The following is a 24,534-nucleotide window of genomic DNA, read 5'->3' as shown; positions in this document are numbered from 1 at the left end:
ATAAATAAAATCTTAAAAAAAATTTTGATGAATGTACTACAGTTAATGCTTAATCAAAAAAAGGGTATTAATATGGTAAATAAATATTTGCACTTATAAATTTCTAAAAAATTAATAGCCATTGCACTGACAGCACCCATGACATTTAGGATAGTCTAACCAACTGTAGGCAGATCAATAAGAGGACATTGTCCTACCCTCAGGGCATCTTGAATCCCTAGAGAAGGCAGTAATGTCGAACACCATATTAATATATAAACCAGATTAGCGATTCAAATGTCCGAAGCTTATAAGATTGTACTTACCAACCAAACTTGCTGTGCAAAATATTCGACCACTTTTTTCTAGGATTTCATGGAATCTCAACTGACCTGCCGCAATTGTTTCATAATCTGTGCTGTAAGCTTGGTGGACCTCAAGAGTGATAGTATTCTTCTGAATATATTGTAAAAATAAGTCGTTAACATGAACGAGATATTGAGAAGTGAAGTTGTACTCTGGGTGAAGGCCTTGCACAATGGGAGTTGTCTGTAGCTCAAAATCATAGAAAGCATAGGTACAGAAAGTGACAGGCTCTTTATCTCCAGATGCCTGTAAAACTTCAGAAGAAAAGGTTACTTTGTTGATATGGATTTCAAATAGGTTTTCGCCTCGTTCTAAGTGAAGAGTTTCATCAAATTCATCAATGGAGTCATCTGGTGTGATTTCTGGTTTAAATTTATACTGCTTGGTGCCATAGGCAATATCCTTTAATTGGGCTGCAAGAGAAGACATACAGTTTAGATCTTTTTTAAATATTGACATATGAAGATACAAACTGGCTTTTGAAGTGGTATGAAGTCTAACTGCTTTGGTGAAGAGTCTCGATCTTAAATTCTATGACTACATGGTTTTTCCGTGGGTAATATTGTAGTCTACAAATATTCATCCTTTGTTTTGACACCGGTTATTAACAAGAAACTTACAACTCAAGTTATAATACAGTCTGTACCAGGAGAAAGGAAAAAGAAAAAAGAAAGAAAGGTTTTTGAACGAAGAGCTGAAGTAAATATTTGGATTCTCCCTATTCTGCTGTTTCTGCTTTATTATATTCACTCCTTTAAAATCAGTTTCTTTTCCCACTGGCTCTTTCTCTTCAGATTCCTAAAGCTTCTCCTTTTCTACTTTTGGGGTGATGGGTATGTTTATTGCCTTGATTGTGGTGATTGTTTCACAGTGTAGCCATGGGCCCAAATTCACCAAGTTGTATGCCTCAAACATGTGCAGTTTAAAGTATGCTAATTGTACTTCCATAAATCTGTGTTTTAAAAAGGTATGTCTTTTTTTTATTTTTATTTTTTTAAGATTTTATTTTATTTATTTGACAGAGAGATCACAAGTAGGCAGAAAAGCAGGGGGAAGCAGGCTCTCCACTGAGCAGAGAGCCTAATGTGGGGCTCGATCCCAGGACCCTGGGATCATGACCTGAGCTGAAGGCAGAGGCTTTAACCCACTGAGCCATCCAGGTGCCCTGGTATATCTTTTTAGATACACATTTCATCCCCATGTTACATCCAAATTTCCGGAAAAAGTAACATATGCTTGTGTGTACAGTTCATCATCAACAGACATTCTCCAACCTCCTGCAAAGAATATCTGCCTTACTTTCCTCATGAAACTGCTCCAGAAAAGGTTACCGATAGATAACAAATCAATTGCTAGATGGAATAGACTTTGGTTCTTGTATCATTGATTTCTTTGCTTCCTTGACAGAATGCAATGCTTCCTTGATGGTCACTTTCCCTTTTATGAACTGCTATCCTACTTTTTTATCTTCTACCTCTCTTGTTTTTTCTGTTTTCTATTTTTTTAAGGGTTTTCTCTTTTTCTCATAGTTTGCTGGGGGCTCTGTTTTTATCCTCTTGTTAGTCTATATATTCTTATAGGCAACCTCCATCTTTTATGATTTCTGCTATTATCAATATACAAAGACTCTCCTTTTTCTTTTTCTTCTTTTTTTTAAGATTTTATTTTTTATTTATTTATATATTTTTAATTTTTAAAAAAAATTTTTTTCTTTTTGTGACAGAGATCACAAGTAGGCAGAGAGGCAGGCAGAGAGAGGAGGAAGCAGGCTCCCTGCTGAGCAGAAAGCCTGATGCAGGGCTCGATCCCAGGACCCCGGGATCATGACCTGAGCTGAAGGTGGAGGCTTTAACCCACTGAGCCACCCAGGTGCCCCTCTCTTTTTTCTATTTTTATTTCAGATTTATTTCCTGAACTCCAAATCCATATATCTCATGGCTTGCTGGGCCCTCTATCTAGTTATCCCCTAGCCACATCAAACTCAACATATCCAAAATAGCATAGAGCCAATGTAGAGTATTCTCTTCCAGGTATTTCTGTACTCGACATCTCAAGTGCTGGTGTTAGCATTCATCCAGTTGCTTACACCTGTTGCCACAGAATTGGTCTAGTTTCTCTTTCTCTTAACTATTCCCACATCCACAGGGTCACTACAATTCAACACTGTCTCCTAAGTCTTTCTAAGTTTGTCCCTGTCCATTCTCTGTCCACTAATGCTACTTTACCTACATTCCCAGTGTTTATTACCCAGATTATCATGGAACCCAAAGTGCTTCCTTCCTTCATATCTTATTCTTTCTAATAATGATAGCATAATCTCCAAAATGCAGTTCTGGGTATATTATTGCCTACCTTAAAAACTGCTTAGTGGTATTCTAGGTTATCAAGTGTCAAACTCTTCAAGGTGGCAAACAGGGCCTTCATGAACTGGGTCTTCCCAGCCTTAACTGGAGAGAGTCTCCCCCTTTACTAACTACGAGTTCCAATTAGATGGATCATCATTGGTGGTATAGTGGTGAGCATAGCTGCCTTCCAATTAGACGGATCTGCGTGCAGTTTGGCAAATGAAAGGCAGTGCTTCACAGTTAGGGCATTTAACATGAATCCTCTACTGTCTGGAATGCCTTTCATTGTTTTTACTTAGTGGTGAATTCTGTCATCTTTTAAGATTCCAAACTTACTTAGCGGAGTCTTCCCTGAATCTTCAGGTTTAAATAGGTATTCTCTCCTCCATGTTTCCTTGTTATCACCTGCATTTTCCTAGCTTCACATTCTTCATGGTCAAGTATGGCTATTTATGTGCTCTTTGTTTAAAAAAAAAATACCTTATTTACCTCTTTGAGAGAGAAAGAGAGAGACAGTGAGAGCATGAGCGAGAGGGAGGAGAAGCAGAATCCCCACTATGTGTGGAGCCTGGGCCAGGGTGACAGATGCAACAATGCAGGGCGATTCGTCAAAGCAGGGAGATTCCAGGACCCAATGAGATCACGGCCCAAGCCAAAGTCAGACGCTTAACTAATTGAGCCACCCAGGTGCCCTTATCCTATGTGCTCCATCTTATGAATTCCTTGAGGGTGGTATCTGAGCTTTTTTTTTTTTTTTCCTATTTGGATTCTCCCTCCCTAGCACATTGCTTAGGATGCATTAAGAGCCTGAGCATGTCTAAGGAATAAATCTATAAATTTAGGGGACAGATGAAATTTATTGGTGAAGATTTAGTAAGACTAAAAGGAAAGAAAACCCTAAACTATGTGACCTTCTTGTTATTCAGGAAAATTCTAGTAAGTGAATTTTTATTGAGTACTACTTGAAATAAAAGGTATACACTGCTCTTTGACTTTTGGAAAACCCTGTTCAGGCAGATAAAAATATTTACTGAACCCTTCTACTTAGAGCAGTGGTTCTTAAAGTGTGCTTTGGGAACCCTGAGGGTCCCTGAAACTGCTCTGAAGGTTTGTGAGGTCAAAACTATTTTTAAAATAATCCTGACATGTCACTTGTCTTTTTCATTCTTATTCTCTCACAAGTGTTTAATGGAGTTCCCCAGACTACATAATGTGTGATATCATAACAGATTGAATGCAGAAAGCAGGTTTAAAAACCCAGCTGTTTTCTATTAAGGGGCACACCAAAAAGTTTGCAAAAATGTCAAACAATTAAAAAAATGTTAAATAGTTTAAAACAATGTCACTCTTCTCACTATTTTTCTGTATGGAAAATACAGCTTTTAAAAAATAAATACTGTAATTTATGTTAACATGTAATGGGTTTATTATTATTTTAGCATAACATAAAATAAATATTTTCAAAATTTCTCTTTCAATTCTTAATATGATAAGTAGAACCCATATAAGCAAGAGGCCTTTGGGATCCTCAGCAATTTTCAAGAGTGTAAAATTACTGCTGGCGTCAATCATTTGAATTAAACATTGTATGCCAGAGGACATGAAAGAGAGACTAAGTACTGAGCCTCATAGAATTTATATCGCAGTCACAGGGAATATGCAAAACTCGAACTAGTGAAGAACACTTATATAATGTAATCCCCACACATAATTTTTGAGTACATAAGAGGAAAAATGAGAAGTACTAAGGTAGTGTTTTACAAAGTATAGTCTTGCAACTGCATCTGAATCACTTGGGAGTTATTTCTAAATCTATAGAACCACGGATCCCCTGATCTCTAGGGGTAGGGCCCAGGAAGCTACATTTGAAACAAATTCCTCATGTGATTTTCATACTTATTCAAGTCTGGAAACCACACTGCAAGGACATTTCAAGTAGAGGAAGGGCTAGGAGTGATTGGAGCCAGCTTCCTGGCAGAGGCGTGCATTGCATTTGATTAGAACTCAAAGCAGGGTATAAAGGGTATATGTTGGATATAAAGGTGGAGCAAAGGTACAGAGGCAGGACCGAGAAAGGTGAATCTGCAAAAGAGCAAGCAGACTTGTTTGGATGAGATACATAGTTTGCTTAGAAGAGAAATGAGGAATGGGGTGGTGAAGTTAGTTCTGCAGTACTCCATAAAGTACTCTGAAATTTTGCCTGCAACACTGAATCTGGAAAGCAATAGAAAATTACTAAAAATTCTTAAGTAAAAAAGATTCAGGTAAAAACAACCTTTCTGGTAAATTCTCATTATAGCTATAAATTAGAAAAAAAACAGAGCGAAAGGAAATTGTGAGTGTGGATTTAGATGACATTTTCAACTACTGTAAAATCCATTCATCTAGGTACTGTGGACAAGGAATTGTACCTTCTAGTTTCTGAATGCGTGCAGCTCTGCTATCAAGAAGATGAACATATTGTTCCACTTTGAGTTCATAATCTTGCTGCAAATTTTCCATCTTCTGGGTCACTGCTTCAACTTCCATCTAAAAAATAAGAGATAACAAGTTTCAATACTTAGGATTAGTTCCATTTTCATTTTTTAAAGCAACTCTGAGTCAAGCATTTCCTAGATCTTGGGGTGATTATCAGGAGATGTAAACCGTGGTTTTCTGACCTCAAATAGCTTACACTTTAGAAAATTACGCTTGGCAATGTTCATAAATCAGAAACAAAATTAACAAGACCCCAGATTCCTTCTCACAGAGGTGACTTCCCTGTATGTTAAAAGCTAAGATAACATGTGGTTGTGGTAGGACAGCTACAATACATTTGTAGAACGTGCTAATACCAGCACAGGCGAATTCGTGGCTGCTGTTTCTGCTCTAAAAACCAGGGGCTTTAAAAAAAAAATTGTTTTTAAACTATTTACTCTAAGCACCTAGTTACAAGGCCAAATTCCAGACATGTGGTAATACATGATAAGAGATGATAACAGATGATAATACATAATACTGCTCTGAAAAGTAATCATCAGTAGAATATCATCGGAAGCCTATTTTCCCATCTTGTGCAGCACATTACCTGATAATCTTTATTAATTTTATGTTGCATAATTAGCATGTTTCGTGTCTTTTCAAGTTCTTGCACTGTTTCTGCATGAGTTGCTTGTAGCTCTCTCATGGAGCGTTCTAGATCTTTGTTAGTTTTATTGTCTACTTTCTCTAAAAAGGAAAGGTCTCCGTTTTTTTGTGATTTTTGAGCCTAAAATAAAAACATATTTTATTACTGAAATAAGAGTTCCTAAAATGTAATCATGTGAATTAATACAGATAGAGCAAGGAACAATCATTAATTGAAAACAGATATATTTCCATTTTCCATCAGGAATAAAACTATCCTGATACAGAAAATATGTTTAGATAGACATCTGGAACAATTACAGAGAATTCTTAAAACAGTTTATTATTTCATGACATAAAGAAGAATCATGTACATTTATTTCCATTTCTTCAACTGATTAAAAGCTACACTGTTGATCTAAAGGGAAAGAAATGTATTTTCTTGTGTTGTCTTATAAATAACAGATTATCTTAGAACTGAAAAATATCTTCTGGTAACATTTATAATTCAATATTTTATTTAAGAAAATAGGGTGTACCAAGGCCTCTTAGGACAGAAAATTATTGATTAGTTTTATAGCGAGGCGTGTAAAAGTGAAATGTTTGTTACAGTTGGAGAAAGTGCTTTAAATAAGAGTTTTTGAGGTCTATTTTAATGTAATTTTGATGTCATTATGAAATATGTATATGCTGTAACTAAATGTCACCTGACCACTTTCCTGAATAATTCATTCTCCAAGTATAAGGGTTACAGACAAGGGTCATCATTATGCTGAAATAGTTATATGTAGACATGAAATTCATGGTGAATTTCAGAAAGTTACCTTTATAAGCAGGAGAGCTTCACTCAATTCCTCAGCATTAATATCACTCTCCTGCAAAAGATAGAGTAAGTAAAAGTTCACAATGAGATATTAATGGAAGTACAAGAGACATTCCAACTATGCAGATTATCCTCACGGAGCACAAGTTGCCTGATATCACGAACTAAGAAACTATGTATAAGAGACATTCCAACTCTTCAGAATCTTCCCTCTGAAATGTAAGCTAACAACCATGAATTAAGAAACTAATACACTTGTACTCTTTTGCTTTGTAGTATAGTTTCCTCCGAGCATAAAATATTGAGATAAAAATTTGATGTTTATTTCCTAAATAAGAAAACAGTTCACCTGGTTGTAAAACTTTAGGCGGTGTTTAAGGTCATCAAGTTGTTGTTTTTGTTCCAGATACTGTAACTGTAGTTCTCTGTTTTCTTGACTGAGTTTCTCATTTTGGTCTTAAAAATAAAGTTGACACAATTAGAAAGGGAAGAGAGCCTGAGGCGTAAGAACACGTTTAAAATTAATTTAATTCCTGATACACACCAAGCTCGAACTAGCATCGCTCTGGTCAGAGAGGAAATTGTGCTAGCACCTAGACAAAGGCAGTGAGGGAATGAGGAACAAGCAAACACTATCATGTGTCTACCATATGATCCAGTTGCTTATCAAAAACTGAAGACTTAAGTTCACAGTATTAATATAAGGAAATTGTGGCCTCTGAGACTTCAAAGGAACATTCTATCTAAATACCTAAGAAAATATGTTTCTAAATCTATGATTTTTACTTACTTATTAAGGGTCCTGAAAGGCATGCAAAAAAAAATTTTTTTTGCCTTTTAGTGTTTTAATTGACTTCAAGTTTTCTTTTCCAAATTTAGCATAAAGTCTTTTTATTAAAACAACATAATTTCTCTGATAATAGCTACACCGATAGTTTTAATCAACCACACTTTGAACAAATCTGTTAAGATAGGAGAAATGGATTCTCAGCCAGTGCATGGTAGCATCAGTAATAATTCATGTGTGCTCTTTATTCATTGATTTCGTGCTATTAATTGGTAGGACATGGACTCAGAGCTCTCGTTAAGGAGTAGAGATAGGTTATGTTCGCCAAGGCACTCATTCACCTGAACCCACAAGCAGGAGCATAGGGTAGAGCTACAGAAGACAGTAAATCTATAAAGAGACTAATTTTTTCCTCCCTGCATTAAACATATGCTTAACTTAAAAGGAAAAAAAAAGCTAGCTAACAAATCTATTCTTTAGTCTCATGTTCTTAAGTGTACTCTTCAACAGAGTTCATTGAGGGGGTCAAGTATTCTTTTTGGCTCCCTGTAGCCTAACTCTAAACCATGTCATCCAAAGTGTATCCACTAATCTCATCCTATTTTCAAAGACTTGTGTTTATCAAAACTTCCCAATTCAAGTTGTACGTTCTTGTTTCCATTTCTTAAAAAAAGCAAGCCAACACATTTGCCAAGAATTCCTTACATGAATACATTTGCACACTGAATGCCTTTTATACAAAAATACATTTCTGACTTTTACAATACTTTGTGTTCCCAAGCTATAAATGCTACACGTAAGTGAAAATTGTAAATTACACAATTAAGAAGGAAGGGACTAAATCTGGATATTTTTAATGTCACATATTTCCTGGCAAACTAAAAAGGAAAAAAGAAAGTGACTCTAAGGTATGCAGACACATGTTACTATCAAATATATAAACGTTTTTTATCTTATCGATGAAAGATTAAAAGGTATAGCATATGAATTGCTAATACTCAGTGACCTAAATGAGAGAGTTTCCAAATGTGAACAGTATTTGGAAATTTTGGAAGGTAAGGTCAAATACCTGTTTTCAAATTAAAAATTAGGATTAATAAGAAATATGAATTCATAGAGGAAATAAACAACTCTTCTGGTTACAGAGTAGAATAAGAAGGTGAAATGCTTTATTTTATGTTGATTAGGTTAAAAAATCTAGATAGGAAATGGCTAGGTACCAGAAATAAGGTAAATACAGTAAGAAAAATGTAAAATCAAAGGTCTTGAGAATGATATAATTTCCTTCTCAGGCCTGCAAGAAGTGTTACGGGTCGTGAGAATGAGGTAAAGGGTAAAGGGCATGACGTCCCCACCTCCATCCAGACAGAGTGTATTTTGATTTCTAATTTTGTGCTCTAGTTTTTCTATTCTTTCAATATTTCAGAGCAGGGTCCTAAGGATGATATGCTAGTAGGTATAAATAAACTTATTCAAGTGTTTCTTCCTTTGCTGGTTTCTGTTTCCACAACCATGTCCCCGTTTCACTGATCTTTTTGAAAGTAGGGTGTTATTAGTGGGAAAATAACTTCTTAGTGGAAGAAGACATTACTGAATGCCAGTACCTTTCTCTCTGCTAAATTTTATGTAGAATTATCCGCAATATTTTTCCTTTCTCAAACTGTTTACTGAGGGTAGAACTCCTGAATCTTTTAAAAGCACGGAGACGCTGTAGTTCAAAGAAGAGATAGACTTGCTGAATTATAATATGAAAAATCAAAGCATCCTGTACAAGATGAAAAATAACCTCCTTACCTTATGATTTGACAAAAAGCAGGTTAAGCTAAACAGCATTTTATTCAAATGAGATAACATTTTACTCTTTTAAAATTATGTTCTTCAAGCACACTATTAATAAGCAGAGTGCAGAGAACAATTCAACTAAACAATTTTCAGAGCTCCTTTGTGCTAATATCTTCAGCTGTGATCAATATAACCATATGCATTATGCTGAATTATGCATTTCAGCTAAAGATAGAAAGGAACTTTCAAAAGCAGGGCCTTTAAACACATGCAGTTAATTTAAGCATTAAGCAAATGCAAACTGCATTTACATATCCTTCCCCCACATATTCACACAATCTGAAACTAATTTGTACCTTGAATAAAGAGGTGAGTATTCTCTAAAAATAATTTGCCAGTTAGATGAATGACTCTAAGAACCCAGGGAAACATCTTCTGGCAAAGAACACTTGATACATGAAAAGGTAAATGTGTGAAGAGACTTCAAAGTAAAATGAAACAATTTCAAAATCTGCAATACAAAAAGGAACTTCCTAAATATTAAAAAAGACTTCCTTATATAGATAATTCTAATTTTTTTTTGTTTATTATTTCCCTGGAAAACAATGGCTCAAGGCTGTAATATTTTTCTTATAATCTATTGTAACATTTTCAAAAAAAACCTCTGCACCTAAATCATTAGGTCTATAAATTTCAGGTAGTCAAGCAAAATAACTAATAAGATGCAGTTCTAGCAATTTTTCTTATGAAGACAAATGAATAAATGTGTAAAGACTTGTGTAGAAAGATGTTTATGATACTTTAAAAAGTGGAAGCTATTTAAAAATTCATCCACAGAAGACTGTTAAACAATCTTTGGTACATCCTCACATGGAACATTATGACAGCCATTATAAATGATGATGATGTGGATTTACATTTATACTCAAGGAATGATTTCATAATAGAGCAAATTAAAAAGCACATTATAAAACTATCTATGCATATAGAAACAACTCTGGAAGGACACACATAAAAACAGTAATAGTGATTATCTTGTGGTTGTGTGATTGAGGGACTTTTAGATTTTTTTTTTTTTACCATACTTTTTTAATGGTTATACATGAATTATTTTTAATCATTCAAAAAAATACCAAGAAGACATAAAAACTAGTAAAAAAAAAAAAGATGAGGAATGGGTTAATGGTGGATTAAAATAATTTAGCAACTGTTGTTTTAATCATTAAAAGAAACTTTGGAGTTAATTCAACAATAATAGATCAGTTAAAAAAAAAAAAAAAAAGACCACCAAGATTCTATCTCCTTAAGAGTTTCTTTCCAGGAGCGTCTGGGTGGCTCAATGGGTTGGAAACTCTGCCTTCAGCCCAGGTCGTGATCCCAGGGTCCTGGGATCGAGCCCCGCATCAGGCTCTCTGCTCAAATGAGTACCCTGCTTCTCCCTCTCCCTCTGCCTGCCTCTCTGCCTATTTGTGATCTCTGTCTGTCAAAAAAATAAATAAAATCTTAAAAAAAAAAAAAGGAGTTTCTTTCCAGAGACCAATTCAGATGTATAAAGAGTTTTAGAACTTTTAATATTTAGGGAAAGAAAGAAAGCACAGAAATATGACAGTTTTCTTTCTTTTTTTTTTTTTTTCCATTTCTCTTCCTTTAAGAATGAGCAGTTTACACTCGTCTTTGGAAAAGAGAGAGAATATAGAGTGCTTCTGCTTCCTTCAGTCAACAAGGATTTACTGAGCAGCTGGTAAACAAAAGCGCTCTGTTAAGTATCACATGAAAGTCAGGAACTATATATCCTTGACATCAAATACCCACCCAGTTACAAATCATGTCACTATTTCATTCTACTCACAATATTCCCAAGAAAAATTCATAAATACTATTTCACCAAAATTCAATCACTTGGTAAGTAAATACCGCACATGTGTGTTTCACTGAATTTAAGACTACATCAATTACGAGGTGTTCTGATTTCAGACTTCTTAAAAAAAGGTCAGACCATAATTTTAAAATGTTATCATTTATAAGATGCCTCCTAATTTCAGAGATGTCAAAATGGGGAAAAAAGATCTCTCTTATCCTGAATAAAAGAGAGCATTGTGATCTAAATGAATATACAGAATACTTACTAAATATGTGATTTTTTAACTGAGTCTGCATTAAACTTTGAAATGCTCTTGTGCAACATAATTGCAAATGTTCAAGAGAAGCAATCTTATAAAATCCCTTGGTTTATGTAGTGGATAAGCAACAGATACAATGTTTGAAACAAAAAATTCAATTCCCCTGTTGTGCACTTGTGTGTATAATCTAGCAAATCAGACATCTACTTTAATTATAATTATTTTATTTCCATGAGAAGGGTGAGATCTCTGACTTGTATATGAAACTTATTAATGATTATTATTTTAGCAGGGACATCTTGACAAGTCTTCCTGGTATTTAAGTTCACTGTCACAGAGTAGATTTAGACGTTCTCATTATTGCAGAGATCTTCCCTGTTCGGCCTATCAAAACCAGCAACTACTTCTACTCCTCTGTCATCTTACTCTGCTTTGTTTTTATTTCCACTGCGCTTGTTGCCACCTGGCACGTTGCATATTTATTTAATTATTGTCAGTTTCTCCCTATTGAATTTATGTTGCATGAGGGCAAGGCCTTTGTTTCAGTCATTAATGTATCCCCCAGAACTTCGAACAGTGTCTAGCACATTCTGGAGGCTCAATAAATGCTTGTTGACTGCTGTATACAGAAAGGCTTGACTGACATTTAGGAAAGCAACAACGAGGACAGCAAAATGAAAGGTAATCTCAATGAAAGTATCTCTGATGAAGAAAAAAGTCCTTTGGCACATATGCTAGGTTGAGTAAATGGAAATCTGGAGCGACCGGTAAGCTCATTCATGCAAGTAGATGGCCGTTAATATGAGCTGTGTTCCCCATATGGAGCAAGGTGCCTGGCAAAACAGTAGGCGCCTCATCAGTGCTGACTAAGTCAGTGAATAACAAGGAATAAGACAGATGTCTGAAATGAATAAGTCAGTAGTCGTTTTGTATGTACCTCTTTCGGTTTTGAATCTGTCAAGGATTTCAGTTTTGTCTGTTAGGTCAGATTTTAAGGCAGTCTCGAGTTGAGCGATCTGAACTTTCAGCTGCTGTTCCTTTAACTTCCATTGCTCTTCGTGGGCAGCACTGAAGGCACTGCAAAACACACGTGACATGCAAGGAGAGCCTGGAAATCGGCTTCGACCGAAAATACGAGAGAGAAAAGCTTTTAGTGGCACAGAGACCACTGTCATCATGTCTTAGGAATTAAGTAAACATATGCTGGTCTGCTGCTGTTGAAACCAAGGCGCCTTTCTCAGGCTGCGGTTAGGAAACATGAAAGGGTTTGTGGGATGAGCAAAGGAACTGGCCTTAATTTAGAGCTCTACAGTCAGAAAAGTTGGCAGTGTGCAGCTTTTGTGGGACTAGTAAAGGAATTCAGATACTGTACATACTCCAGAGGAATCCGCAATTCCAAGCCTCAGCCAGCGGCTTCGGATAAAACTCTTCTCTCCCACATACAAACCATCTTAATACAGGGAAAAGAGGCTCGCCACCTGATCTCCACTTCTAGAATCTGAAACTTTTACTGAGTGTGCTAATAACACATTCACAAAATTCTGGCCATGAAATGAATAGCACAGTGAATGACAAGACAGTAATTCTGTTGTGAAGAAGCACTGACTGTAGTTTTTGTCCTAAAACACCAACAGCAGTAACAGGCTAAGAACAAAGTTTTACTTGTAACACAGCTGGTGTGGAAACCCAGTGAGAATACCCTGGTAAGAAGGACGAAGACAGAAATGTTATTCCCCAGTAAAAGCAGAGCCGTTTAAACTCGCGTTCCAGTCTACAGATGATGAAATCCCAGCTTTCATTTACGCTAGTGGCTGCTGAATGCTGATGAACTGAACACTTGCGCTACGCCAGCTGCACTGAAATCAGGGAGATTTAAAAATGAAGGTCCTGGGGCCCAGGAATTCAGTTTTACAAAGCTTCCCCAGGTGATAGCCAGGTTTTGGAAAAAGTGATCTTGATCTATATTTCAGCAGAAAACTATTATCTGTGAGGCCTGATATGACTGAATAATTACCAGCAGCTTTGACCCTTCTCCTTATTTTAAACCTGGCAAATGAAACAAAAACTTTATAAAATCTTGTTTTGTACTGATGAGGCAGTAAATGGAAGAAAAACTTGTTATTAAAAATTGCCCTTAATGTTGCTCCCAGCTAGTCTCAGGTTTTATTCCAAAAGAGATACTTTTCTAGGAGGCATAGCTTTCAAAGGAAAAGAATTGTGTGTCGATTTTACATTTTGAATGTTTTTATTGCATTTAAAATAATATGAACTTAAAATAAATGGAATTCTAGAAGTTTCTCTAAATATGACATCTCATTTCACAAATGGAATCTTAAGAAATGCATGGACCTATATACCAATATTTCAAGTCAATTTTATCAGAAGTACAATTACCTAGAGTTACATGAAAGTATGTACTTTAAATATTAAAGAATATTTCTTTACATTTTCACTTTTTAAAATAAAGAACAAATATACTTTTTGCTGGTCAAATTATGTAAACCAAAACGTGTGTGTGTGTGTGTGTCTTGTATTATTAAAAACATGTACTACCCGGAAAAAAAAATTAGCATGATGAAATAGGCACAATTATACATTATATCAGACGCCAAAAATTAGAAACAGTAGTGTTCCAATAGCATTAGTACCAGCAAAAAGATCACCAACAGTTAATCTGGCAGAAACATCAGAAGCTGTATGTGTTTAAATTAAGAACAATTTAGCAGCCTGGTTTTTCCAAACCCACAAAATACTAGTGTAAATCAGCATAAGTCAATCTGAATTTAGTCCATTGCTATCTTCCTCTAAATTTAGGATTACATTCCACTGGAGTTTCATGAGGAATTCCTTTTGAGTTTACTGTATTCCTCTATGCTTGGAGCCATCTGTGTAACTATAAATGGTGAACCACATCTGGCTCCATTTTCTTTGTAAAGGCTGTGTACATGATTAAATCTGCATATGAGAACAGTCTTTGAGAACCTTTTATTCATGAAAATTTTTTTGTATATTGCCTACAGTGACAACTGAGGGGGGATCACAGTTGGTCCGTGTGCTACATTCTGTTGCAGAAGTGAGAAAATGTCGCTCTGCTCTCGAATGCCCATTGGTGCCTGTGGTTGCCGGCATATCCACCGGCAGTCATGGGTGAGCACACGCACCACTGAACAACATGATCAGACAGAAATAAGAGCTGAAGAATTCGTCCCCATCCTAAGGTCTTTTTTCTTACAGAAGAAATTCCATGTATTCCAATGTTTAAGGGCACCCTAATGGGAGACAGAGGGAAGAATAAGGTCTAAGTCATCCACAAAGAGATCCATAGGTACTTTAGTTAGGACCTAACGGAAATTAAATATGTATTTACATAGGGCCATCTCACTTACTGAAGGAAAATGATGTTCCAAATGTACTCAGTTTGATTTCTGGGAAGCACCACGTGCTCCTATTTGATCACATGAGCTCTCATGGTTCCTAGAAGATTGCAGGGGACGGTGTTCACTTTATAGAAATGGAGCCCAGAGAGTCTATGGGTGGTGAGCAGTGTTCCATTAAATTCTGGATAATGGATGACTACTAATTACACAGTAAAAACCAATTCTTGAAGCGGTTAATACCATCTTCAAAAACTAGACTGGCTAGTTTTTTTAAAGTAGGTATTAGATTAGTGTCTCCCAGGAAGTCAATACCTTTTAAAATCACCTCTAACAGATTCTCTGGATCCTATCTCAAATCAACTAAATCTGAATTGCATGGTGGTTGTAGGCAGGGGAGGGAGGTTCCGAAGGCGTGGTTAACCTACATTTTGCTGTTTTCCGGGTTATTCATATATACTCTAGTGGAAGGACTATTGGATTCATCAGTTATACCACCCTAAAACTATAATAACTTAAATGGGACATGGCTTTACAATATTGTAGTATAAAGTTTCTCTCTGACCACACAGATTTAACTGTGAAAAATTTATTCTGAATCTCTAAATGGAATATTTCTTAAAGTCATACTTATTTCATGGCATTGTATCAAAAATGTTCTTGCATATTAAAACAAGCTCATACCAAATTCTAACATGAGGGTTTTATCTAACCAGATGATTCTCTAATATGTCATATGTCAAGTAATAAACACATTCAAAATTTCATTTGGAAAAGGAAGATGAGAATGTAATCTGCAAATCATATTTTTCCCCTGAAAACTAGCCAATTTTGAATAACAAACAAATGCTCTCCTTGAAAAAACACGCTATCACTATGACTAACCAAACAGGGAGTAAAATTTATTTAGTTTTTGATGAGCACTAGTTGTTGGCAATGATGACTAACAGTGCCATGAAACACAAAAGCTGTAAAGAATTGTAAGGACAACGATGATTTTTGTAGAAGTTTCTCCAACTCTGCTTCTGAAAACAAATTATATATTAAAAATTTGTATTAGAGAATGTTATAGTTCTATTTGCTATCATGTGTGCTTGCTGGGTTTTGTGTTTAAGTGACATTAATATTTTTTTGGACACAAAATGTTTTGACACTCACTACATACATTCACTTCCATACATCTCACACAAATCAAGTGTAAGCAGCATAATGAAGTCTGTTTTTAATGTGACAGGAAAAAAACTGTAGCTCAAGCATAAAACATTTAAAAAAAACCCCTTCAAAGTCAGATTTACACTCTCAGATCATCTTCTAATATGGAGAGATAAAGTTTCATAGTGATAAAGTAAACATGAGAAAAACATGTCTCCCTCAAAATTCCATTTATGCATTATTCCCAGCTAAGTTTAAGGTTTTTTATTCCCAGAAGGTCTGTTCAGTAAATCCTCAAATTGGGAAGTAGAAAATGTATAAGTAATGGCTAATGGCAGTTATTTTCTTGTATTAAGACCATGTTAAATTATTTGAAATTATAAGATGTTGAAGATAAATATAAACCAATAAAAATTTCTGAATGTATGGTAGTTCTATTATTCCATGAACATTTTCCGCAATTAAAATCCAAGAGATAGTGAAGCACAGTGAAAAAAATTCAAGTTTTAGAGTCAAAAGAATTGGGTTTGCGTCTAATACTGGTGTCTCAGCAATGCTGTGTGACTCTGTACATGTTTCTTAATTTTTCTTGAGTCTCAGTTCCCTCATTTCTAAAATATGAGGATAACATTATCTTCTTTGCCCTACAATGCAGTGGTTGTATGGTCTATATACTGAAATTCGGAATTTTCAAACATAACTACTAGATACTTAGATAAGTATCAATATAAACCTCGTATTGTTCTATAGAAATGAAAATACAAAACAGGAAGCATAATAAATGCTTTAGGTAAAATTAATGGGGCTGATGAGAAAGACACTAGAACAAAGCAAATTGGACCAAGTGATCTGGAAGCGGTCCAAGATAGATTCCACATAAAGATTTTTAGCCAGGCTTCCTTGTTGGAGAGCCCCAGATATTATTTTAACTGATGTCTGAATCTGTTATCAATAACTCTTCATATAACGAGCCACTGTGCAATGAAAATCAACACTAGTCGGTAAACAACACAGATGATCTATGAACTGGAATGATGTCTAACAATACTCTATGAATCTTTTCAAAGTAAAAATAAATAAAAGCCTAATCCTACACTCTTTAGGTATGAGTTGATTAATTTATAAAATGTAAATTCAGTTTACAAAACATCCAAAACATACAGTTAAAAAGAGGTGTGTCTGTACATCATCAGATGGCTACTTTCTGATGTTTCACAAGATAATAGAAGCAACTGTTGAATGTCAGTTCTAACATATATCTTCTAATATATATATTAAATCTGCTTTCATATAAACTTTTATTTATCCTTTATCAGTTATTATATACTAAAAAGACTTGAAAATACACATATATACACAGACACACACACACACACAGATATCTGTACTGCTTAACTAAGTTTGGCTGTGGTGTGGAATTTTGTTTTTAACATTATGTGTAAGGATTAATTCTTTAAAATACCATCACTATGAAGTAGATTAAAAAACAAAACTGAAATTGCTCTTTAAAATTCATCTTGAGGGGTGTCCGGCTGCCTTAGTTGGAAGTGCATGTGACTCTTCGTCTTGGGGTCATGAGTTTGAGCCCCATGTTGGGTGTAGAGATTACTTATATATAAATAAACAAATTTATCTTGAGATAAAGATAATTGAGTTTCTTTTTATAAGGAGCAGAGACAAGTGTAAGTGCACGCCTTTGTTTTCCACCAAGAGAATCACTCTTGGTTAATAGGCTGGAGAGCCCAGTGGAAGAGACTAGGGCTTGGAGAGACCAAAAGAAGTACAAATACAAGCTTTGTCACTCCCAAGCTTTTAGAGCGTAGGTAAGTTACCTATTTCTGTTTTATTTTCATTGCCTGCAAAACGAACCAACATTCCCAGGTTGTTGTGAGAAACTTATAATAATACATGAAAGAGAAATATTTAATACAGTGCCTGCTTGCTTACAGTTTATATTCAATAAATGGTAATAGCAGTTGTTACTGGCAACAAAATGATACGGTTTTCTAGTAAGACTACTGCTCAGCTTCAAGACTTTCTACGAGTGCCTAAAAAAAGCTTATTTTTTTTTTTTTAGAACACATATATATTTCTTGCAATCATCCATTGCTAATTCTTTAATCAATATTAGATAATCTGATACCCACTGCTTTGATATAAAAGATCTCAAACAAGAGAATGAGAGAACACATGTAATAATGATTTACCTGTTATAAAGCTTATCATAGTTTTCCTTTAAAAGTTCCCGTTCCTTTTCTAAATCATTAATTCTATCCTGCAGCTAAAATGAAAAAAAAAAAAAAAAAGATACATTAGGTGAATATCAAATAAAGCCACATAGGAGTAAAATAACATGAGAGGAAGCTAAGATGTTTTAGTCTTGACTTCTAAATTGCAGCTGCTAACTAGTCAACTTTTATTGTCTGTATTTAATTTAGCATTGATTTTTTCCAAGTTGTTAAGTAAACATGAAATTAATATTTCTGTTTTAATTTAGTAGAAACGTATGCATTGCTTTATGGTGACATGTGCCAAAACTCAATAAAGAATGTGTTAAAAGTTTGCTGTGAAGTCTGGGAAACATAATATTTTTTATTTTCCCTCCTGATGAATTCCATCATTTTATTCATTTTGTATTAATTTCCAATTGGCCCATAAAAAATGAAAGGATTAACTTTTCTTTTGGTTCATGGTTCAAACAAATTGTGTCAATCACAATTCACTCTGAAGACACAATTTCTTATGTTATCTGGAATTTACAAAGAGCCAGTAGCACATATTTTAAATAAATGAATGAATAAATAAAATCGTATACCTTGTTTTATTGAATAATTTTAGAAATAAACTCGGGATAACCACCATAGCTTTATGACTAAAATATAGTTTTCTGTATTTATTCCTAGCATTCATGTTTAAGTTTTATTCACTGGTATATTTTGTAGTTACAACTTTTTCCCAGGGGTCAGTACTCTTAAAATTCATTTCCATGTTCATAATTCCCTTTTGATGCTAGTCTGAGACACAGTAAGGATTCTCTAAAGATCAGAACAGAATGTAGGCATCTTATTTCATTGCCACTCTCTTTAAGAACAAGTTTAAAAGATGACAGAAAGAGACTGTACTAGCTGGGAGACATAAGTAGCAACAATAATAGAAAGAGGAGTTTTCAAACAACTTCCTAGTAAAAAAAGGAAATAATTTCACAGAACTGCTGATGCTGCAGAACAGAATATCTTTGGTATTAGAGAGGGCACGGATTGCATGGACCACTGGGTGTGGTACAAAAACAATGAATACTGTTATGCTGAAAATAAATAAAAAATAAGAAAAAAAAAAAAAGAACAGAATAGAATATCTTCCCCTTCAAAAACAGACGTGTATTTGTCTAACGAGGTCTGGGTCCCTCAAATGGCTAATCAGATGTTAAGGCTGAGAAAGTTAAGTTCCACAGGTAAGTCGCAAAATGTTACATGTTCCTTTTCCTTATGAATTGATCCTTAGGGAATGATTCTTAGGGAAACAGTGGTTATCAACACATTTGCAAGTATTTGGAGGCACTGAGCTGGCATGTACCTAACAAACTGACTATATTTTGCTGTGCCCAAAGCACCATGTACATAGTTCAGGATCTTTAAATAAAGGTACTATTTGGAATGTGTCTATTTTACTTTTTCAAAACAATGACAGAGAAGTTTTAATGCAAGGAATGGTTAATAAACTTTTGGAGGCTTACCTCTTCTACTCTTTTTTCAGAAAATGTCATGGAATGTAATTGTTTCTCAAGACTGCAGCATTTTAAACGCTGCTCCTTGAGCTGCCTATTTAGCTCATCTTCATTTGCCATCAAGGCATCATGGCTGATCCGGAGACTTCTTTGCTTCTAAAAAACAAAAAGAAAAATTTTTCAAAGTTAATTTTTGGATTCTGCGTTAAATAAGTGATTACAATTTTATAAGTGAATTTACTCCTAAAGCTCACATTATACAGTTTATTCTTCAACTCACAAACAATGCATATGGGCTACCTGTCCATGGAGACACTTACGTGTATAATTAGGGAAAAAAGTACAGGATTATCTTAGCACAGAATCACACAATGCAAAATTTTGTCCTTTATTTTATTTCCCCCTAGTTTTTGACTGATTGGTGACCAGTGAGTAAATTAGTTTCAGCAATTTTTTTTTCTTTCTGCTGTGGTTACAGTGGTTGGACGTGCTGTCTAAAAATGCTGCCACATGGGTCAAAATAAATGCTGACCATAGATGATCAGACTTGAAAGGATTTGTCAGCACAGCACATAAACAGCCGAACAGAAGGTTGTTTTAATACAATTAGGTTGAAATTTTCAATTCAGTAAAATAGTTATTAAAGTCTTAATTTTTTAAAACAGATTTTTATATTTATTTATTTTTAAGTAATCTCTACGCCCAAAGTGGGGCCTGAACTCACCACTTTGACCGAAACAGCCAGGCATCCCAATTTCTTAATTTTTAAACTGGCATTTATGAATATGTTTTAAATTCCAATTTATATTTTTAATGTCACATGTTTTTTTTTTCTTTAATGGTTAGTATCCCAGGGCTCTTTTTATTTATGTGAAGAAACCCAGACACTGGGAAGCAACAAAACCAAAAATAATATGTGGCATTTTGTGCATTTAAGAAATGTACCTTTATTTTTTTTTTTCTAACAAGTAAAAAGATGATCGTACTAATGTTTTCTCATAGAGACTATACAACCATAACCTGTAACGCCCAATGGCTCATCTGCTAATTAGTATCACTTATGTTCTACTAAAGTTCTCCAATCATTTAAAGGAAACATGGTCCTTGAGTAACTTCAGTCCAACTTTTTTTTGGTCTTATCATAGCATGCTATCTTTAACCAGCTTTTCCTGAGCTTCCTACCTCATTCATTGAAGCTATTGGTCTGAACCTCTCAAATCTTTCTTTACCCAGTATCCATCCCCTTAAGAGGAGCCTGTGCCCTTGCAGACACTTGTCCTTGTTGGTCTTTGAACAAATACCTGGCAGTACTGTTAAATGGAAGCCAAAATGGTCAAAGTGACGAAAGAATGTAAGCTTACTTTTTTATTTCCTTCCCTAATTCCCCATGTTAGAAATGGCCCTCAGATCCGTGTTTGCTTAACCTCCCTATTCTATCTGTGGGCAGAGAGTGCTATTGTCTCCACTCTCCAACTGGTCTTCTCTCTTTCATAAACCCTCATATTTATATGGAAGGCAGTTATTACTTCACATTAAAGGAGGTTCCTGCAGGAGGGAAAACACCAACCAGAATACATTTTAAAAATATTTGTCTAATTCAGTAGTAAATTTAGGCTTCGGATGACTATGCTTTCCATCAATTTACTGCTTTCCTTATCTCTGTACTTCAAAGAAAGTGCTGCTTAATATGAATTCTGCTCGTCTGGAATGTTTTGGAGTTCATTAATTCCAGAACCTATGTTAATTATGCAGTTCCAATAAATCGGCATCTTCTGATGGCACATTCCTATAGGGCTACAGTCCTAAGGCAGCCGGGATGAAGAGTCCCAAGTATTGCCAACCTGAATGGTCAAGATTTAAAATAAGTACACTGATAGTTGACATGATGGGTACTCAAATATTTTGTGAGAATGGTGGATAGCGACAAAACAAAACACTGCATCAAAGAAACACTGGACAAAACCTGATTACTCGTATTTTTAACTTGATCTATCTTGGATATCTCATAAATGCTTGTAACTGAAGATAGATGCAAATACATCTAACCCTTCAGTGCTAGGTGTCCATAAGAATTCAGATAAAAGGAGTTAAAAAAACATTTTCTTGGCAAAATAATTTATGATAAATATATTTACTACTTTGAGATGACACAGATATTTACAAAAAGTCCAAGCAGTTATTTCTTTAGTCATTAGGTTATAAATTACACATAATATACGAAGTGAAATCATACATATTTAAGAAAAAAGAGCATCTTTAAAAATAACTTCTTAGTGTTATGATCATTCTATTAAAAAAATAACTTAAACACTATCTTTGATAGTATATCTATGTTTACCCTATGTAACACATAGATAACTTTGTATCTATGTATCACCATAATAAAAAAAAATGATCACAGTACCTCTTGAAGCTGAATAAATTTTCCTTCCATTACTGAAAGAGCATTGCTTTTTTCCACTAGTTGTTTATGAAGCTTAATCATTTCTACGTTGTCCCGAATGTTTGACCTTCAACAACGTTTAAGAAAAGAGAGACAGAGTAAAAAAATGCAAGGCAAGAGAAAAAAATCTGGGGTGGAATCATAATTTTTCATTGAAATGTTACTTAAGTTTTTAGTTTATTATACACTTAGGATAGATTTATTATTTAAAACCAACCAATCATTGTTCTTTAACTTTCATTAAATCAGACTCTCAGAGTTTGAGGTGAGACTCACATTTGAGGACCTGTGTCTCCTCCACAACAACTGATAATATGCACATAAAACCCTTTTACGGTGTCCTGAAAGATGGTGCAAAAGGACATCAGTCCATAGCACAGCAATCGTTCCAGCCCATACTTACTTTAAGGAGGACGATCAGACTACTTTTCCCTAAGAGAAAAATATGCAAGACAGCCACTCCTCTTCCTGCCACTCCCTTAAAACAAATGGTATCATAAGATTACCGTTTACTGGCGTTTCCTCCTGGAGCTTCAACTTTTCAAAATATTTCCCAAAAAAGTGACTTAGCATTTTATACTAATAATGCCCAAAGCTGGCATTTAAATATGTTGCAGATGTGCCTTTAGCTGTAAGAGATCATTTGACGTCCACAGGGTATATGAGAAACTCTATATGCTGCAATACTAGTTTGTATTTTTCCTACTGAGATTAAAGCAAATGCAGAATTTAACAGGAAGATCTTGTTAAAGGTTAATCATAGAGCTAAATGAATACTCGTTTCAAGAGACATTTACTTTCCCAACAGAGGTAGTCTCCTTAATCTCATACGTTTTACATTCAAAAGTATTTCAATGCTTGTGAAGCTCAGTTTTAGACTTCATTTCTTTAAAAAAAAAGCATAAAAATTTTAAATTCAGAAACTTACTTCAGGATTTAAAGTAAGTAATTTTACTTCCAAAACTTATCTAGTGTACACATATTGGAAAAATTGTCACAATGCCCTACTGGAACCAGAAAATGGACTACAAAGCTCACACATCTGTAAACCAGCTGAGGACTTGGAATACTTAATTTTCCTCTTTGATATTTGAAAGTTCATTGTATTTTGGCATTGGACAGTTAGTTGTCCTCACACAGAAGATAAACAAGTCCAAGAACCTGGATCTTACCCAGGATAGAGTCTTAACACAATGTTAAAATAATTATGTGTCTAAAACACGTTATCTAGTAGTTCTGAGTGCACATTCAGTAGTACACTCACTATTCTTTCCCATAGCATGCTCTTTACTCACAAAATATATATACATATATATATGTATATATAGATACACACATATATATGTATATATATATATATATATATACACACACTTAATAGTATGAAGGGAAAATACATTTTACATAAGTCTAATAAAGAAGATATTTATTTTTTCATGATCAGAAGTTCAAAATATAACTTAATGTGCTTTTCCCAGAATGACTTGGCTTGACCACTCAATGGTGAGTAACAGTTATTGATATGGAAGGACAGAAGGCTAGCCAAGTAATTTCAAATCTTTTCTTATATTTGCAATCATCTCTGATATTTTATTCTTGTTTTTAAATATTTTAATATTTTCAAGAAGATACACACACACACATTTGGGTAAGAATTACTTAGTGATATTAACAAAGAATTAAGGCCCATTAATCCACTCAGCCACACAGGTTCATAGAAATAATAGGTTTTAATTTTGAATTTTTTTTGTAAGGCGAAGGTTGGTAAGCATCTTTCAAAAACTTCAGTGTGGTTTACTTGGCAGATGTTTTCTTGAATATTTTCCTAAACTCCTTGACGATTAAACTTTTCAAAATATTGCCAAGAAAAGTGACTTAGTATTTTATGCTAATACTGTCCACCAGGTAGGTACAAATACAACTGCAGTAGTAGTTAGGGAACAACAATACTAATGTAGTCCTTTAAGTTAAAAGTCAGTTTGCTTGAGAGTACACCTAATCTGGGCTAATGCAACACCCGTAAGTCTTCAATGATTATTTTCAAGCATCAGTTTTAGGGGCTTTATCTGTAAGAGTCATTATTATGATTAGATTTTTTTTCAAAAGATTTATTTATCTGTGAGAGAGAGAGAAAGAGCATTCAAGTGGAGGGGGACAGAGGGAGAGAAAATCTGAAGCAGACTCTAGGCTGAGCATGGAGCCCGCTGCAGGGCTCCATCTCACAACCCTGAGATCACGACCTGAGCTGAAACCAAGAGCTGGATGCTTAACTGACATCCAGGTGCCCCCATGGTAGATACTTTTGAGGCTAATGGTGGGAAGGAAAGGATGGTTAGCCATCCAGTTGAAAGTGCTAAGACGTAAAAGATCAAAATCAACAACGTGATAAATGTGGTCTGATAAATGTGGAAGGTGTACAATGGAAAATTGTCTTAAACCAGACAATCGATTCAACATTCTTCTAGATGAAATATGATAAAAAAAAAAAAAGGGTTGGCTGAGAGGGAAAAGAGGGAAAGCAGTGTCACAAAAAG

The 24,534-nt window shown here is 34.8% G+C and overlaps 1 protein-coding gene across 10 annotated transcripts in view; it reads right to left on the bottom strand.

Moving 5' to 3' along the window:
- The window catches only part of RPGRIP1L (RPGRIP1 like), a 132,521-nt gene that overhangs the window by 86,462 nt on the left and 21,525 nt on the right, over positions 1 to 24,534 (bottom strand). For all 10 annotated transcript variants that reach the window (XR_006385468.1, XR_006385467.1, XR_006385472.1 and 7 more), the window contains 9 exons: positions 21,962 to 22,067; positions 19,567 to 19,713; positions 18,041 to 18,114; positions 12,245 to 12,384; positions 6,968 to 7,074; positions 6,620 to 6,670; positions 5,758 to 5,937; positions 5,102 to 5,219; positions 306 to 758 (listed from right to left, as the gene is read on the bottom strand). Coding sequence is in view for 4 of the 10 variants with exons in the window: in XM_044256134.1 (XP_044112069.1) it covers positions 306 to 758; positions 5,102 to 5,219; positions 5,758 to 5,937; positions 6,620 to 6,670; positions 6,968 to 7,074; positions 12,245 to 12,384; positions 18,041 to 18,114; positions 19,567 to 19,713; positions 21,962 to 22,067 (1,376 nt within the window). In the remaining 6 variants the exon portion in view is untranslated. The remainder of the gene's footprint in view (positions 1 to 305; positions 759 to 5,101; positions 5,220 to 5,757; positions 5,938 to 6,619; positions 6,671 to 6,967; positions 7,075 to 12,244; positions 12,385 to 18,040; positions 18,115 to 19,566; positions 19,714 to 21,961; positions 22,068 to 24,534) is intronic.

Source organism: Neovison vison, chromosome 7 (assembly GCF_020171115.1).
Source record: "Neovison vison isolate M4711 chromosome 7, ASM_NN_V1, whole genome shotgun sequence".
Classification (NCBI taxonomy): domain Eukaryota; kingdom Metazoa; phylum Chordata; class Mammalia; order Carnivora; family Mustelidae; genus Neogale; species Neogale vison.
The sequence above is the reverse complement of the archived record's forward strand: the minus strand, read 5'-3'. Positions and strand labels throughout refer to the sequence as shown.